The sequence below is a fragment of the Hoplias malabaricus genome, chromosome Y (genome assembly GCF_029633855.1).
Source record: "Hoplias malabaricus isolate fHopMal1 chromosome Y, fHopMal1.hap1, whole genome shotgun sequence".
Classification (NCBI taxonomy): Eukaryota; Metazoa; Chordata; class Actinopteri; order Characiformes; family Erythrinidae; genus Hoplias; species Hoplias malabaricus.
In genome coordinates, this window is record NC_089820.1 from 8,020,794 (window position 1) to 8,040,759 (window position 19,966).

The following is a 19,966-nucleotide window of genomic DNA, read 5'->3' on the forward strand; positions in this document are numbered from 1 at the left end:
CACAGTCCTCCATTTTCTTTAGTGTTGGTTTGTCATCTGGTTTGGCTGATATGTATAACTGTGTGTCATCTGTGTAACTGTGGAAGGTAATGCCATGCCTGCTAATAACTCTGCCCAGTGGCAGCGTGTATAATATGTATGTTAAAGGTCCTAAAATGGAGCCTTGGGGAACTCCAAATCTCATTTTTGTATGAATAGAAGAAACATTATTTACTTTTACAAACTGGTAGCCATCTGTGAGGTAAGACGTAAACCATGATAGGGCCGTTCCTGTTATTCCAACCATGTTTTTTAGGCTTTCTAGCAAAATAGTATGATCAATTGTATCAAAAGCTGCACTGAGGTCGAGTAGAACTAGCATGGATACGCAGCCTTGATCAGAGGCGAGAAGAAGGTCATTTGTTATCTGAGCTAAAGCTGTTTCGGTGCTATGGTGTGGCCTAAAACCAGATTGAAATTTTTCATATATGTTATTCTTATGCAAGTAAGTTGTTGGGCCACAACTTTTTCTAAGATCTTAGATATGAAGGGAAGGTTAGAGATAGGTCTGTATTTGGATATTACACTAGGATCAAGGTTCGGATTCTTGATCAGGGGTTTAATAACTGCTCATTTAAATGCTTTGGGTATGTGACCCAGTCTAAGGGACGAATTTATGATTGTTAAAATATTCTTTAAAGTGATTTAAAACGAAATATATTCCTAATGGCTTGTTAATTTTAGTCCATTTTAGCATTGCGTGCATTTATTTAGTAACAGAGACATCGCTGCTCAAATGTGGGTTTCAGATTCTGTCCCAAAGCCGATGTGTTCTCCGTAATGAAAAACCGTAATGACGCGCCTATACGTGCATTCGGATTTGAAGCGCAGATGGCTTCACCGTCAATTTCCAAAGTGCGGATAGCTTGACCCCAGTGTTTTTTTCAAGGGAGAGGGGGGGGGGTTTATTATTTACATGTATATGACTAGGCCTGTAGGTGACACAACATATCATTTACAAGTATTTCTTACGTACAGTATGTCCACATCCGAGTGAAATGTACTTACGCTAAATCACAGCTTAGGAATGACTCTATTAAAGAAACTGATAGGATATCACATGTAGTTCCAGCTGAAAAACATTATAGAATGACGGTTTAATGCAAAGGGTGGGTTGTTAACAGTACAGGGAGGGCTTAAATGTCCAAATACTCGTTAAATACATAAAAATATCGTTCCTCTACTTCGCGGAAATTCGTTTTTCGTGGGTGGTCTTGGAACGCATCCCCCGAGAAAAACGAGGGATTACTGTATTTATAAGCCATTGTACATCACTCATAGTACTGCACACCCCTTAAACCTTATTTAAAATCTTTATGGAAACTGGCATAAATGAGCAAGAAAACCATGGCAGACTTCTATATTCTTCCTTTCCAACTATCTTTGATATATTAATAATGCCAGTAAACCAACAAACATGTAACCACAGTGAGCCAGCCTACCCTGCTGAATTACTCCTGTCTGAACGTCTTACTTTCAAATCCACCTTAAATGCTTTGGCAGTGACAGTTAGCTAACGTTTCTGTTGCATTATTTAAGGTGGAAGCGAAAAATTTAAACGCTTCTTAACGGACACCAGTCACCGGTCCGAATGTTAAATAATACACCTACATATAGTCAGTACAAAATGATTGCTCACACATTAAAATCATGCCCAACATACAGGAAAAACGTTCAGGAGTAAGTTATAATCCAGCGTCAGGTAATTTAAGGTGGAAGCGAAAAGTTGCAATACAATATTGAGCTTCTGGGCTAACTCAACGTTAAGAGTAAATCAGTAGTTTAAATTTACACAAGCATATAGTTAGCATAAGGGAAAACAGTATAAAATTACTTAACTTACTCAAAATTAATAATACTGACATGAGTTTTATCCATTTCCTGCGTTGTCATGGCGGCCATTTGGTTGTAGCTTTACAAACTCCATAACTACCATAATGCTTTGCGTGCTAGCTTTAGCAATTAGCTTCGTTTTTGTTTGCAGCAGCAACTTTCTGGGAAAAAGCAGCACCCCATCTCTGCAGATAGAGGGCAGTCTTTTTTTTGTGCGTGCATCAGTCTTTGTGCGTGCATCAGTTTTTTTTGTGTGTGCATCAGTTTTTGTGCGTGCATCAGTTTTCTTTTTGTTCGCGCATCAGTCTTTGTGCGTGCATCAGTCTTTGTGTGTGCATCAGTTTTTTTTGTGTGTGCATCAGTTTTTGTGTGCGCATCAGTTTTCTTTTTGTTCGTGAATCAGTTTTCTTTTTGTGCGTGCGTCAGTCTTTGTGCGTGCATCAGTTTTCTTTTTGTTGCGCATCAGTCTTTGTGCGTGCATCAGTTTTCTTTTTGTGCGTGAATCAGTTTTCTTTTTGTGCGTGCATCAGTCTTTGTGCACGCATCAGTTTTCTTTTTGTGTGTGCCACCATTTTCTTTTTGTGCGTGCATCAGTCTTTGTGTGTGCATCAGTTTTTTTTGTGTGTGCATCAGTTTTTGTGTGCGCATCAGTTTTCTTTTTGTTCGTGAATCAGTTTTCTTTTTGTGCGTGCGTCAGTCTTTGTGCACGCATCAGTTTTCTTTTTGTGTGTGCCACCGTTTTCTTTTTGTGCGTGCATCAGTCTTTGTGCATGCATCAGTTTTCTTTTTGTGCGTGCATCAGTTTTCTTTTTGTGCGTGCATCAGTTTTCTTTTTGTCCGTGCATCAGTTTTCTTTTTGTCCGTGAATCAGTTTTCTTTTTGTGCGTGCATCAGTCTTTGTGCACGCATCAGTTTTCTTTTTGTCCGTGCATCAGTCTTTGTCCGTGCATCAGTTTTCTTTTTGTCCGTGCATCCGTTTTCTTTTTGTGCGTGCATCAGTTTTCTTTTTGTGCGTGCATCAGTTTTCTTTTTGTGCGTGCATCAGTTTTCTTTTTGTCCGTGCATCAGTCTTTGTCCGTGCATCAGTCTTTGTCCGTGCATCAGTCTTTGTCCGTGCATCAGTTTTCTTTTTGTCCGTGCATCCGTTTTCTTTTTGTGCGTGCATCAGTTTTCTTTTTGTGCGTGCATCAGTTTTCTTTTTGTCCGTGCATCAGTCTTTGTCCGTGCATCAGTCTTTGTCCGTGCATCAGTTTTCTTTTTGTCCGTGCATCAGTTTTCTTTTTGTACGTGCATCAGTTTTCTTTTTGTGCATGCATCAGTCTTTGTCCGTGCATCAGTTTTCTTTTTTTGTGTGCATGAGTCTTTGTCCGTGCATCAGTTTTCTTTTTGTCCGTGCATCAGTTTTTTTTTTTTGTCCGTGCATCAGTTTTCTTTTTGTACGTGCATCAGTCTTTGTCCGTGCATCAGTTTTCTTTTTGTGTGTGCACGAGTCTTTGTGCGTGCATCAGTTTTTTTTTTTGTGCACGCATAAGTTTTTGTGCATGCATCAGTTTTTTTTTTTTTTGTGCATGCATCAGTTTTTGTGCACGCATCATATGCAGCTGCTCCAGGTCAATTTTAATGTAGCTAACTTTCACTAATTATAATATTAGGAAAATAGAGTGCATGTACATGCACAATAATTTAAGTCATTCATTTTTTGTCTTGACAGCCTCCCACTCTCTGCAGTACATTTACACTGCAGTAACTCAAGGAATGAATTTCTCAGAGTTCACTGTGGTGGGACTAGTGGATGGGGTGCAGATTGTGTACTATGACAGTAAGATCAGGAAAATGGTCTCAAAGGCAGAGTGGATGAAGCCCAATGAAGAAAATTACTGGGACGAAGAGACACAGAAATGTCAGCGTCATGAGGAAACCTTCAAAGTCAACATGGCTACAGCAATGCAGCGCTTCAACCAGACCAGAGGTGTGTTTTTGTGCTGATTTCATTCATACTGAGGATGTTTAACCTTATTTTAATTGTTCATGTGAATGGATGTTTCCCAGAGACTGAACTGAGTAAGGATCAGACAGAAGTGCTGTATCAGTAGATAATGTATGTGGGATTAATATCTTGTACATGTCTCTGCAGGGATTCATACACTTCAGTTGATATACGGCTGTGAGCTGAATGACTATAGAAATAAGTTTGGATACATGCAGTTTGGTTATGATGGAGAAGACTTCCTCAGTCTGGATCTAAACGCTAAAACCTGGACTGCATCTAATTCTAAAGCTCTGATAACCAAACAGAGGTGGGAAAATGAAGACAAGGCTTCTCAGGTTAAGAACTACTTGGAGAACACCTGTATCGACTGGTTACAGAAGTATGTGGAATACGGTAGATCCACTCTGGAGAAGAAAGGTAAATGATCTGATTCACACACTGCCACTTTCATGACTCTCAACACCTGCAGATCATTTAGGCCTGGTTCAGACTCACAGTTCCAAGTTTTCTTCATTGCTGATTTTGTTTTTTTGTTTTCTATAATGCTTTTGTTTTCTATAAAGTTGTAGGTGTGAGTGAGTTTGAAGAACAATGTTTTGTTCAGATTCTCCTTGATTGCATGATTTTTTTTAAATCAACAGCACATATTATTTTAAATCATTGTTTATTAACCAGTAAAACTAGGTGTTGGATGATAACCTCAAATAATAAATGAGGAGAGACTTCCATAATGAGAGATTTGGAAAAATTTAATCACTCACTGGAATAATATTATTTGGTTTCATTTTAATGTTGGGCATTATTTGTTGTTTGTTTTTTTGCAAATAAACACTTACAGTGCCAATAACGTTTGCACAGTACTGTATATATATATTATTTTTTTACATGCAAAACGGACAAAACAAAACAAAAAAAAAACAATCACTTCCATGTCCACAGGTATATAAATCCTAGCCCCTAGGCATGCTTCTACAAGCATTTGTGCTTCTACAAGCATTTGTGGAAAATGGGTTGCTCTCAGGACCTCAGTGAATTCCAGAGTAGTACTGTGATTGGATGCCACCTATGCAACATTTGCATTGCAAAAGTTGTGAAATTTCCTTGCTACCAAATATTCCACAGTCAACTGTCAGTGATATTTTAACAAAGTGGAAGTGATTGGGAACAACAGTAACTTAGCCACAAAGTGGTAAACCATGTAAAATGACAGAGCGTAGTCAGAGTATGCTGTAGTGGAGTATGGACCGGACAACGAGATCAAAATGAAGAAATGAAAAGTTTTGAATTAAAACTTTTCCATTCTGAAGAGGACCTTTTCGTCTGCGACCAAGGCACAAACCGCAGGGGTGCAAAGACCCTGAAGCCCCAAACACACACGAAACACTTAATCTACATCAAAGACACTTCCCAGGACACATGGCCCCGACCTCCTTTCTCTCTTCAGGAACTAAAAAAGATTTTATGCAGTTTATGATGCTTGTGAGAAACAGGAACCTCAAACAAGGAGGGGAGTTTTACTGCCCCCTTTTTATGACGTGGCGCCTAAGGGTCTCGTCATTAACACTTGCAGGGATCAACAAATGGTTAGCAGGGGTGAACTCGGTTTGACCTCTCATTAACCATCCGCAACGGACTAACGGCATGGACCAACAGTGACCCCAAATGGACACTGGTGAAACTACGCCTCGCTCGGGGTCGCCTAAACAATAACGGAAATGAAATCAAATTCTGATTAATGTGTATAAACAATATGTATTAATGTCACTTTCTGTGTCCTCAGATGAACGTCCACCTTCTAATGAAATGATGTGTATTACTGTTGTCAACCATGAAAAGAAGTTCTGTCTCTGATTAGAAAAGTGAATTAACACTAGAATTAATACTTCTAACGTATCATTGTAACTGGGACGTAAACACAACGTACCCAGGATGAAATCTTATGTAAATGTTTGATATTAATAATCCAGGATACTCATTGTTATATGTTACTAAAATGTATAAGAAATTTCGATACGCGAAATTTCCACTCTTTTTGTGAATCGCTGATTCAAACTCCCCCTCCTCTCTCTCTCGTGAGAGTCACGTGAGCCTCGAACTCGCACCCAATCGGAAAAAAGACACATCCCATTAGGGCGTGACCGCGCTGGCTTTGAAAAACAGTTCAGCTCGGCACACAGATCAGCAGAGAACATCGACACATCAAGGAGCGAGTTGAGATCAGTTGAGTCGGGATACAAGGACAGAGAACAATATAGTTCGCAACAGAAAGAAGTTCGCCCGTGCAGCTCAGAAGATCGGAAGCTCAACTCAGCTCAAACCGCAACTCAGAAGATCAGAAGCTTAATCTCGTTTCTGCTCTGAACGCCTGCACGCGTTCTCTTTGTTCATCCCTTCAAGCTCCAAACCTCTGCAAAGCGAGACGCTTTCTCCTTCACGCCGACGAAAGAAACAAAGAAGAACCTTAAAGACTTCACCAAAGCTCACAAGAGACGTCTTGAATTAGCTAGAGTATGAAGCCTTACTAATACGTCGAGTGATTTGAATATCTTCTTTTCTTTTAATCGTGTTTATGTTTTATCGCCCAATCTAAGTTTGATCTCACGAGTAATCAAAGCAGGTGAAACTTATTCGTGGCCAGAATAAGATATCACCCTTTTAGATTAGTTGAAGGTATATATAGATTAATTAGCGTTATAAGCTGACTTCTGAGGGCATTACTTCTGGAGAACCGAGCAACGAGACGAGCTAACACTCTGAAGAAGCCACTCCACTCCGGTGAGAAACCAGCCACGCCTGCAAATCTCCGAAAAGGGGAACTCTCGATCGACGCCGCTCCGCCTGAGGCCGAGAGCTTCTAACTCAACCGGAAGGGAATCTCCTTCACAAGCGGGCCTGTCTTTCACGACGTGGGAACGACGAGAAACAACCCAGAACACGGAGGTTAAAACAGCAGGACGCGACGGCTCGGTGAAACGGCAAACGAGTAAGCTAGCTCAATTCTCACATTTTCAGAAGCTGATGCCTGATTAAGTCCCTTTATAATTTATACGTAATAGAACCTCAATTAGCAACATCTTAGTCACAAGCCAGAAGTGCTTAGCTCACCTTTAAGGTCAAATCGGTTTCCCCTGCGGTGATGCCGTGAGATTACAAGGTTATGCTATGTTAATTAAATATCTTTCTTCTTGTTAATAAAACTTTCATTATTTGAAATCACAGTGTATGCAGTTTGTTCATTAAAATTCCTGAAAATCCTGAAGAACTCACTTAGCTTGATTATTATCCATTCTCAAACTAATTATTAACGTTTTAATTGCTTAAGCCAATTATAAACTTTAATTAATATCATTAAGTCAAATATCAGAGATTATAAGAGTTTGAATAAGGTCAAAGCTATAAACACAAATATAAATATATATGTTAAATATATATTCACAGAGGTATCACGGTGTATGACCAACATACGCTACAATGCCAAGGCATATAGTGCGCAGAGGTCACCAACTTTCTTCAAAGTCAATCGCTACAGACCTCCAAACTTCATGTGGCCTTCAGATTAGCTAAAAAGAACAGTGCGTAGAGAGCTTCATGGAATGGGTTTCCATGGCCGAGCAGATGTATCCAAGCCTTTTTATTACCAAGCGCAATGCAAAGCATCAGATACAGTCGTGTAAAACATGCTGCCACTGGACTCTAGAACAGTGGAGACATGTTCTCTGGAGTGACAAATAACACTTTGCCATCTGGCAGTCTGATGGACAAGTCTGGGTTTGGGGGTTGCCAGGAGAATGGTACTTGTCTGACTGCATTACACCAAGTGTAAAGTTTGGTGCAGCAGGGATTATGGTGTGGGGTTGTTTTTCAGGAACTGGGCTCGTCCTCTTACTCCACCTCCAAAATTATTGGAACAGTGAGGCCAATCTCTTTATTTTTGCTGTACACTGAAAACATTTGGGTTTAATATTAAATGATGATGAATATGAGACAAAAGATCAACATTTCAGCTTTTATTTCCTAGTATTTACATTTGGATCTGATACACAGTTCCGAAGATAGCACATTTTGTCTGAACCCATTTATTTTTCTTGTGAGCAAAAACATTGGAACATGTAAACATCAGGTGTGTTTTGTTACCCAGCTGTGTCCTGTTACACTGATTATTCAAGCAATAAATAGCACTGAATTTCTACACTCAGTTTCAGATTTGGTTTCTGCATAAGCAGACTGAGCATTTGTAGTTAGAGTTGTAAATAACATGAAAACCTGAGAGCTGTCTATGGGTGAAATTCAAGCAATTGTGAAGCTGGGAGAAGATGAATAACCAATCTGAGATATTGCACAAATATTGGCCATAGCCAGTATAACCGTTTATAATGTCCTGAGGAAGAAAGTCATCACTGGTAAGTAAGTAGCATATGTCTAACAGGTAGACCAAGGAAAACAGCAGCAGTTGAAACATTTGAAACATTGTGACTGCTGGAAAGAAAGACCCTTAAACAACTGTTAGTGACATCAGCAACCACCTTCAGAGGGCAGGAATGAAGGTATCACAGTCTACTGTTTGCAGAAGACTTCATGAACAAAATTACAAAATTCACCAGAAGAAGCAGACAATTAATTAGCAAGAAGAATAGGAAGGCCAGGCTGGAATGTGCCAAGAAGTACAGAGACAAGCCTCAAATTCTGGGACAAAATGTTATGGACTGATGAGACAAAGATTAACCTTTACCAATGTGGTGGAAAGGCTAAAGTTTGGAGAAAGAAAGGATATGCTCATGATCCTAAAGGATCCTAATGTCATTGCTTGGGCTTGCATGGCTTCTGGGAACGGCTCATCAATCTTCATCGATGATGATGATGTCACAGATGATGGCAGCAGTAAACTTAACTCAAATCTACAGAAACATTTTGGCTGTCAATTTAAAGACAATGCAGCAAGATTCATTATCATGCAGCAAGATAATGACCCAAAACACACTGCCAAATGGAGTTCATCAGGTGCAAGAAGTGATCAATCTCAAGACTTACACCCTATAGAAGATGCATTTTACCTGCTCAAGAGGAGACTGAATGGAGTAACCCCAAAACAAACACAAATTGAAAGAGACTGTAGTGTAAGCCTGGAAAAGCATTACATGCAAAAGTTTAGTGATGTCAATGGCTCACAGGCTTGATGCAGTTATTGCAAGCAAAGGATTTGCAACTAAATATTAAGTCCATCCATTCCATTATCTGTAACCGCTTATCCAATTTAGGGTCGCGGGGGGTCCAGAGCCTACCTGGAATCATTGGGCGCAAGGCGGGAATACACCCTGGAGGGGACGCCAGTCCTTCACAGGGCAACACAGACACACACACATTCACTCACACACGCACACCTATGGACACTTTCGAGTCGCCAATCCACCTGCAACGTGTGTTTTTGGACTGTGGGAGGAAACCGGAGCACCCGGAGGAAACCCACACGGACACGGGGAGAACACACCAACTCCTCACAGACAGTCACCCGGAGCGGGAAACGAACCCACAACCTCCAGGCCCCTGGAGCTGTGTGACTGCGGCACTACCTGCTGCGCCACCGTGCCGCCCTAAATATTAAGTCTTATTTACTTATTCTATATTAACTGTTCCAATATTTTGCTCACAAGACTAATAGGTTAGTTCAGACAAAATATGCTATCTTCTGAACTGTGTATTAGATCCAGATGTAAATACCAGAAAATAAAAGCTGAAATGTTGATCTTGACTGCACACCTGTGCACAAAGCAAGTTCCATAAAGAAATGGATGAGTGAGTTTTGTGTAGAAGGACTTCAGAGAGTACTGACCTCAAGCCAATAGAACACCATTGGGATGAATCAGAGCAGAGACTGTGAGCCAGTCCTCCTCCTCCAACATTAGTGTCTGACCTCACAAATGCACCTTCTGCAAGAATGGTCAAAAATTCCCCTAAACACACTCCTAAACCTCTTACACAGCAAGCCCAAATTAATTATCGTTTCCCTTGCTTCCTGTACTTTGTGCCCTTTTAAGGATTCAATAAAGGTTACTTAAAATGCAGGTACATCTCTTTATACTACTTTCAGTACCAAATTAATATTTTAGAATGGCCGTAATTCAACTGAAAGGCTGTGGAAGGACCTGAAGAAAGCAGTCCACCTGAATAAAGCTACACACAGATTCAGAGCTGTTGTGTATGAAGAAATGAGCTAAAACGTCCCCAGTGTGCAGCACTGAACAAGAGTTACAGGAAATATTTTGTTGCAGTTATTGCTGTATGAAGCAATCAAATCGCACACTGGAGGCTTTGGATCACACACATTTGCCAGTCACAGATTTGTATATATTGGGTAATTTGCATCAATAAATAAGTATAATATTTTTGCCTCATCTGTTGCATTGGTGAACAAAATGATAATGTATGTCATATTTATGCAGAAATGTAGAAAATTCTAAAGTGTTTTCAAACAATAACTGTCAAATGGTGTTAAGTTAGCTGATAAAAGAGAGAGGGAGAGGTCAACTTTGCTCTCTCAGTTATGGATGGCTGTAGTACCCTGGCGCTGTGCAAGAAACACTACCTGTAGTACAATCATGCTAGCCTTCAAACAAGTATACAACTATACAATAATCCCTCTCTCTCTCTCCTCAGTTCCTCCTGAAGTGGATATTTTCCAGAAGAACTCATTTGCTCCAGTGGTATGTTATGCTACAGGTTTCTTCCCCAAAGATGTGTCTATCACCTGGAAGAAGAATGGAGAGGTTCTTCATGAGGATGTGTTTCACGGCGCGACACTGGTCAACGAAGATAGAACTTTCCAAAAGAGAAGTGTTCTGACCGTCTCACCTGAGGAACTGGACAGGGACAAGTACACCTGTGTCATTCAGCACGCTGGACTGAGTAATGACTTAACCCTACGACTGGCTACAGGTAGAATAAAGCTGAGTCTGTGTGGCAGATGAGTGTATATTGTGTACAGCTAAATACGTATGGTGGCCTAAATCACAGCTTAGGAATTACTCTATTAAAGAAACTGGTAGGATATCACATGTAGTTCCAGCTGAAAAACATTGTAGAATGACTGTTTAATGCAAAGGGTGGGTTGTTAACAGTACATGGAGGGTTTTAAAAGTCCAAATACTCGTTAAATACATAAAAAAAATCTTTCCTCTACTTGGCTGTATGACATTTCTAAACAGCCACAGAGTGCACATTTTGGTCTGTGTTTACTGCAGATAAAGATCTTGATTAGAAAAGCAAACCACAAATGTCAAATGTATGAAGTAAGTACATGTTTAAAGTTTCACTCTAGAAATGTGTAAACCAATGAGTTGGGTGTAAACTATAAATACAAATACAAATTTTAAAAAGTTACACAAAATGTTGGGAGACAGGCTATCAGAAATGTTGTGGAATGCTTCAAAATCACTGTAAACATGTAATTTAGTCACGCATGGCTATAAAATGCTCACCACTTTCCTTAAATTTTTCCAGAGAAAAATGCTACATTTTCATTGCAATACAATTGATGGAACACGTTCTCTCTCTATCCCACTGTTTGGGGAGTGAAATCATTCTGACTGAGCGAAAGCTGTGTTCTCTCTCTCTTTTCCTGAAGTGGATCCGTTCCAGGGGGACTCTTCTTGTCCAGTTGTGTGTCATGCAACAAGTTCCTTTCCCAAACCAGTAGTGATCTCCAGGCAGAGGAATGGAGTGACTTTTCATAAGAACCTGGCCCTTGAAAAGAACATAGTCAGTAATGGTGGAACCTTCCAGAAGACTAGTGTCCTGTGTGTTTCACCTGAGGAACTGAACAGGAACCGGTACACCTGCAATCTTCAGAACTTTGGACAGGAAAATGTTCAACAGAGTAAAGGTTCAACAGTTCAAGAGTGTAAACAGTATTTTCAGAATCTTTTGACAGACACACAACACTGACATTCTTTTTCTCATTGGTGTTTCAGATGGGTCGTCAGCACACTCCTTGTATGTTGTCATCTTTGTCATAGCTTTAATCATTTTCATCACTTTTATTCATTGGATTATTTCAAGAGACTCAGGTGAGAAAAAAATCTTAACAAAAAGTATTGTATCATACACAAAGGATTTAGACACAGCCTTACTGTAAAAGCAAACTTTATTAAGCACCCTACCAAGGTCAAGTACAGAAAGGCATAAATGAACAAGGCAGTATCTGGGCTGGCTGTGTAGAGGGATTCGGGGGCACCACACCCCTGCAGACATCCTTCTACCAGATGGTGACCCCAAGCATGCTGGATGATTAGTTGTGGTGCTGTAAATCATCCCATATACCCAGCTAGCAAGATAGATCTCGGCCGATTCTGGCTCAGGCTCGGCACTGTCGGCTGGCTGTGACACGGCGTGAATGCAGCACCCTGCATCTGGCCCAATTCCGGCTGCACATTGGTCCTAATGACTGGCGAGTCGATTGCCATTGCAGTTAGCACACTACTGATCAGAGCATTTTATTAAATACTGCATATTAATCGTATGTGGCCCACATTTAAAAAATAAAAGACAGTACGAAGTAAAAAATGTTAAATAAACAGAATCATTATTTTAACTTGTTAAATGCCATACAGTTATAGGTAAACTTTGTTAATATTGTAATATTTTAGAAAATTGATATACCGCCTGAGACGCAAACGACAAATGATTTTGAATATAGAGACAATGCCGTGCTGAATGGAGGAAACTGTTATTGAAAACGGCTTTTTGTTATTGAAAACGTGTTTTTGAAAATGGCTGGACTAGAATGACTGCTTTAAAACGAATAAACTCTGAGTAAGAACCGGAAAGTGGCAGAAGCTACCAGCTGTAAAAACATGAAGATGAAGATTCGCACTCTTTTCTGTGACCGTGGTGCACTAGCAGCTCTCATTGGCCTCGGAACAGCTTCATCCCGTAAGTATTTCAATTTAATTTTATATCTTTGGATACATCAGTATTTTGGTATCGCCCAAATGTAGTTAACATTGTTAATGTTATGTACATTATTCTATTAACTGCTATATGGCACATACATAATATTTAATCATTTTTTCAAATGACAAACTTTAGCTAACCTGTTTAAATTTAGCTTACTCCCTTTTTTCCTCTGACATAGAAAACATTTAAATAATATGACAACCGCTCTTTCATGAGTATTTTAATTTTATTAATTATGTGGTTCCATGGTGTATTTTACAAGATGACGTGAGCATTTTTGTGGGTTTTTATTTTGGTTATCTGGGTGCATCTTAGTCTGTTCATGGTCACACAGAACTGCTTCCCTCAGTATAAGAAATAAAATAAGAAATAAAACTGCTTAAACACATTAAGAACACATTAAGTAATAAGTAGGTTAAAATACATTCTCAATCTCAGAGCTGGTTTTTGGTGTAATGTAATATTTTAAATATAATTCCACATACTTCTCCCCGTGTCCGCATGGGTTTCCTCCCACGGTCCAAAAACACATGTTGGTAGGTGGTTTGGCAACTCAAAAGTGTCCGTAGGTGTGAGTGTGCGAGTGAATGTGTGAGTGTGTGTTGCCCTGTGAAGGACTGGCGCCCCCTCCAGGGTGTATTCCCGCCTTGTGCCCAATGATTCCAGGTAGGCTCTGGACCCACTGCGACCATGAACTGGATAAGCGGTCACAGATAATGAATGAATGAATTCCATATACATAAATTTGTCAGAGAGTTGCACTGATTTTGGGCTGGTGTTTAATGGGTTGAAGGAGGTTATATTGAAAAAGATAGAAGCCTATTTATTGAGAGAAAACAAAAGCATGTGAAGTAGTTTATTTTTGGAGCTGTGAAGTTATTTAACATTTTCAAAATTAACTACGAAACATGAACTAATTAATTTTCCTTAGTATCAACTGAAAGTTGAACTAATTCATTTTCAGTATGAACTGGCGCACATTGGTCATGTGTGAATTGAGTAAAGATGGACTGCAGCGGAAAGAAAACTAGTGGTGCAGTGAGAAATGCAGGTGGTTAATATATTTAGATGAGTGAACAGAACATGTACATAATCTCTATTTGTTTAATTATTTATAATTGTATAATTATATTATTATTATATTCAACAAGGAGTACAACTGAGGTGACTACACTTGAGCGTTCTTTCACTACACTGCACATCCTGAAGATCCTTTTTGTCCAGGCTGCCAGAGATGAGGATACAGCTGATGTTGCCATCATTGTTGAGGACAGTGAGGTATTGACAAAGTGTAACAACACAACAGAGGCTTGCAAACTGTTTATGGAACTGATGTATGCCATGAATCTTAGCCTAAGTGTCAAATGTGTATTTCCACACATTTGAGGAAATTAAAACTGTTGTTTTAATTTGTTTTTAAACTGTTCCAAACCTACTGGTAAAATGTTTATTTATGGATATTACGCATTTTGTTATTTGGCCTGATGGCCTTAGTGTAGTACATAAATTTCATATTTTTAAAGAAAATTCTGAATGTAAATGGCAGTTCTTAGGGTGTAAAACCAATTATGTTTCTTTAAAAAAACAGTATTTGAATGTTAATTGGATTTAGAAAATCATGACACTTCCAGTTACAAATGTATTTTCTATTTATTGATTTTATGTACTGTTTGTATACCTTGCAATTGCTGTATTTTTACATTGTTTCAAGGTTGTATGAAAAGCACAGTTACTGATCTCATTGCATTGATTTGGGCTTGTATGTAAGTTATTTTATAAAGCAGTCATTTCTCCATGAACCTGATTCTATCCTTTTCTGAGGGAAGGGAGGGTGGGCGTGTATAGAAAGAAAATAAACTATTATATCTGGTAATGAGCCAGATCTGGGACGGGTCTGGCACCTATGGCGTATTTCTGGCTCAAACTCGGTTGTGGTCCGGTTAGTGAGATTTAGTTATAACTTGCCGGACTTGGGCCGAGTCATTTGAACTGCGCCTTAGCCACAACACTAGGCCAAGTCTGGGCTGAGAGATTCCCAGACTCGGGCCAGAACTACCGGTCTGCTTTACAGCCATACATCACGACTGAGACAATGCCGACTCTGCGTGATTCAGCCCCGAGTACATTCGGGCCGATACAATTTTGCTAGCTGGGTAGGTACTGGAGCTCAAGCACTACAGAGAACACAATTTCACTTAATAGTGAATAGCATTCATATCTTTGTGCACATACAATGTTCATTGTTTGGCTCAATAAGGCTGCAGAGGCCTGTTATAGGAACTGGTTATAATTTGATCTAAACGGATCATCCCCCGCTTTATTAATAAGCATTAGTTTTTGTATATTCAAAGCTGTCATAATTTCCACAAGATTAATTTCATAATTTCTTAATCCCACTCTCTGTGCTCAGCAGATTCTTCAGATGATTCTGTGTTCACAGAAGTCATCTTCTCTCAGGTGGACTTTCCGTCTGCAGGTCAGTTACAGTGCTGTGTGAACACCAAAGACTGCTAAAACTGTTTTTTACCTGGGACTTATTGATAAATGAGTGATATATTTTACAGAAAGTTTTGTATTTGTATTTACAGAAAGTTATGGGAGTGGAAGTGAAGATGAAGACATAGATTCAATCCTGTTATAACAGATTCTGTATGTTTCCTAATTCAACCACTGTCCCAAAAACGTTGGGAGAGTGCACGAAAGAAAGCCACCATTAACAGATAAAGTATTATGAGCTTGTTGTTTTTTAAATACATTGTATAAATTGGTGGATTGTACTAGAAAATATTCAGGAAAGCACAACAATTCACATGTTGCTCTACTGAGAATAAAAAAACGTTCCTTTGCAAAACAGCCACTAACACAGAATGAGACAAGAAGTGAGAAGTTTAGCCAGGAGTTTGAGTTCAGGTGGGAAAGATGGCAAAGGGAAGGGCATCATGCCTTTATTGATCCCCTTAGAGGAATTGTTTTTCTGCATTTAACCCATCCATGGCAGTGAACATACAAAAACCCAGAGCAGCGGGCTACCACCTCGGCACCTGGGGAGCAGTTTGGGGGTTAGTTGCCTTGATCAAGGGTACTTCAGGTGTGAATGTATTTTTTTTTCCTACCGGTGCCAGAAATTGAACTGACTGACCCTCCAGCCTCGTGATCGCTTATCTGTAAGGCCACAGCTGCCCCAGGCCATGGCTTTATGTTTGGCTCTGAGACGCTAATGCGGCCTTTGCTGGCAAAATTTTGGATAGGGCACCTTTAGGGACACTTGAGTCTCTAATGCCACAACATCAGCAGTGTACCAAGGAGAGGGAGTAGAGAAGGAAAAAAATTGTGACCTTCTCTACTTCCTCTCCTTGGTACACTGCTGGTCTCTGTACAATGAATCAGGCTGGTCTCTGTGTATATGTCTAGTCTAGGTCTCTGTATTTGTCTAGTCTAGGTATCTCTGTATCTGTCTAGTCTAGGTATCTCTGTATCTGTCTAGTCTAGGTCTCTGTGTATCTGTCTAGTCTAGGTATCTGTATCTGTCTAGTCTAGTCTAGGTATCTCTGTATCTGTCTAGTCTAGTCTAGGTATCTCTGTATCTGTCTAGTCTAGTCTAGGTATCTCTGTATCTGTCTAGTCTAGTCTAGGTCTCTGTGTATCTGTCTAGTCTAGTCTAGGTCTCTGTGTATCCGTCTTGTCTAGTCTAGGTCTCTGTGTATCTGTCTTGTCTAGTCTAGGTCTCTGTGTATCTGTCTTGTCTAGTCTAGGTCTCTGTGTATCTGTCTTGTCTAGAAATGGCGATAAGTCTGAGCTCATCCTGATTGGAACTAAGTCAGTCCTGAACCAAACTTCTCTTTTCTCTCTCAACATTGGTAATGTAGAGATTTCGCCTAATACTCCTGTCCAAAATCTGGGTGTCCTCCTCAATTCTACTGTCTCATTCACAGCCCACGTAAACTCTGTGGTAAAAATTGCATTCTTCCACCTGCTCAATGTAGCTAAGATACGACGATCCCTTTCTCAGTCTGCTGCTGAGCTCTTCATTCATGCATTTATTTCCAGTAGGCTGTAACTCCTCGCTGGTTGGCCTTTGCTCTTCTGTCCATAAACTCCAAATGGTTCCGAAGTCTGCGTCTTGGCTACTCACTCACATTCACACACATGACCACATTACACCTGTTCTGCAGGATCTACACTGACTCCCTGTTAAATACCAGATTCAATTCAAGATTCTCCAACTTACCTATAAGGCTTTAAACAAACTGGTACCTCCCTGTCGGTCTGATCTCTGTCCCTACAAGCTTCTCACACTCTCAGATCTTTTACATCTTATCTTGTGTATGATTTATAATTACTCACTTTTTTTCTCTTTTGCCTATGGCCTTCCTTCGGCCTAAATTCCTAATTTTAGGTTCCTTGTAATAGTACTCCTGGTTTGATGTATCTCTGTAACTGTTGAACCTGTACTGATTGTGTGTTGAATGTTTCTATACCAATGATTGTAAACGTCTTTGGGTTTTAGAAAAGCTCTACGTAAGAATAAAGTACTATTATTATTATTATACTATTATATTACATTATTTAACACAGATTTTTTTTAAATATACAAATAATATATTACAGAACATGTTAAATGATGAGCACAAGTAATAGGCTATAAGGAAGTAGACCTGATATAGGTCCACAGCATCAATGAGGGTTGTGATTGTTCATTACCCTGCAAATGCACGTGTGGATGCCTCTTCTAATGAGTGAATCCAGCTATTTTAGGGGTACACATTACTGACACGTTTGCATAAGCTCTAAATATAAAAGCACTGACCAATGTTTAGGAGCAGCTGCACTTGACAAGGTGATAGCTTTTACTCTTTTACAACCGCATTGAGATAAAAACAACATAATGAAATCTATTTTATTTTCTACATTCATCCACCTGGCATCAGCAGGTAAGTCCACACTTTTTTGTTCTTTAGGCTTCATTGTAGCAAATAATTTTTTTAACATTGTTTTAAGAAAAGTCAGGATATTTCGTGAAATGCATTAAAAACTAATTTAACTGATTAATTTACAAAGTAGAGATTTCCAGTCAAGTTCATCAAAATTTTAAAAAACACAGATTCTTATTTTTATTGTTATTAATAAATCGCTTCAACTATTCATGTAATAGGTTTGTAAGAATAACATTATATATCAAATGCAAAATTAATTTCATGTGTTTACATAGTTTTCTATTTGAACAAAATCGAAACATTTTTTTTAGAAAGCACACAGGTATGTTTACTCTGTATTTAATAAGAATTTAATATATTGAGGGAAAAAAAAGACCTTACGGAATATGAAACGCGGCATTACTTTTGCATGTTTGTTTTATTTTTTTCCCCCACAGTTAAAATTATTCATGTATTAATTCATTGTCTGTAACCTCTTATCCAGTTCAGGGTAATTTTAGGTACATTTTAAGGTAACTTGGGTAGTATTAAGAATTAAAATTTTCATTTTATTAAATGATAACATTGAAATCACCATCTTTAGGTCATCTAAACCAAATCTCTCATCTATGGAGACAATATTACCCCCAAGAACAGAACATATCAATGCTCATGCTTTTGCAGAGCTTTTTCTTCATGAAACAAATTTAAACACTTAATTTGTAGGTTAATTTTGTTGAATAAAATGATATGAAGAAATACATTTAGTTAATTTGACTTGCACTTGAAGTAAACATTAACTCCAAATCGCATTTTAACATTTAGTACATGTTCATTGACACAGTAATACAAATGTAATTTCCAGGCATTTTACTTAAATGATAATTGAACAAAAAGATTTTTCCAGTGTTTTCACTGACAAACATAATTCTGTATTGTAAAAAATAATACAAAATATGTCTGCAACACATTCAAAAAATTTGGGACACGGGCAAATATTTCAACAAAGATATCTGCCATACATAATATTGTGAAATGATTCAGGAAATCTGAAGAATTACCAGTCAGTGTGGGGTAAGGCTGGACACCAATGCTGAATAAGCATTACTTTCAAGCCCTAAAATGGCACTGCATAAGAAACTGTGATGCTACAGTGAAATAGTCAAATAATCTTGGGACAAATTAACACCCCTGCATTGAGAAATGCAACCTGAAATTATTACCCAAGGTGAAATTCATATATCAATCTTATACGGAACCACTCACAAGTTCTCTGTGCTTAAACTCATCTCTGTTGGTCCAAAGGACAGTAGAAGCATGTGCTGTGGTTTGTGTCCATGTTTCAGCTTGTTTTCATGAAAAAATAATGTAATGTTTTCCATGCTAATAACAAAACGGACCACCCACACTGTTCTCAGCAAAGTTTCAAAAGCCAACACCTCTCATGGTAGGGGTGAGCATTGTTGAACACTACAAGGGGTGACTTGAATATAAGGGAAGTTTTCATTGAAGTGGAATCACACTGAGATTTTAGGTGAAACATTGGCTGCCATCAGTCTGATGTGTTTTCATGGGAAGTTCATGATTATTTCAACAAAACAGTGCCTGACCTCATTCTAATGATAATAATAATAATAATAATAACAGAAATAAATAAATAAATAATAACTAAGTAAAAAATAATAATAGGTTTCCAAATCCCAAGAAACATCTTGCCATACGAGCTTGTGGACAGCACAATCAGATGTGTGGCTTAAAACTGATGACGAACTTTGTTTACCACTTGATAAAGAAATGAAAAGACCAAGTATCAAAACAAAATGGATGCTGAGCCAGATCTGTGTTTAAAGTTCACTGATCTAGTTCCTTTCACTGCGTGATTAAGCTCAGCTCCTTCATTAAACTGGTAAGCAGTAAATGCATATGTATGACTACAGCGTACAAGTGAAGTGTGTGTGTTGTGTGTGTTTCTGTGATATGATTTTAGGTGGTACTAGGGGGTTTTGGTTAGATAATGGGTGGTAATTTGTCTAAAATGTTTAAGAACCATTGCTACAGAGAATACATTTACATTACTCCACAGCCCAAACCTGAGAGATATAGACCACTCTAACCAACATTTCACATCAACCATAGTGAGTTAATCTCATATTCAGCTGCTCCAGATTGTAGTGTATCAGTAGAAACTAAAGTAACTGAATTCATTAAAGTTTTGAAAATATAGTGTATGTTTCTGCACAAT

At 38.8% G+C, this 19,966-nt stretch overlaps 1 protein-coding gene across 1 annotated transcript; it reads left to right on the forward strand.

Annotated features, from left to right (window-relative positions):
* Window positions 1–3,437: 3,437 nt before the first annotated feature.
* LOC136677898 (H-2 class I histocompatibility antigen, Q8 alpha chain-like) lies at window positions 3,438–12,147 on the forward strand. The gene is made up of 7 exons (XM_066655595.1): window positions 3,438–3,482; window positions 3,584–3,841; window positions 4,007–4,279; window positions 10,514–10,792; window positions 11,481–11,738; window positions 11,827–11,922; window positions 12,020–12,147. The coding sequence occupies exons 2-7, from the start codon at window positions 3,628–3,630 to the stop codon at window positions 12,145–12,147; spliced, it is 1,248 nt and encodes a 415-aa protein (XP_066511692.1). The 5' UTR covers window positions 3,438–3,482; window positions 3,584–3,627.
* The last annotated feature ends 7,819 nt before the right edge of the window (window positions 12,148–19,966 follow it).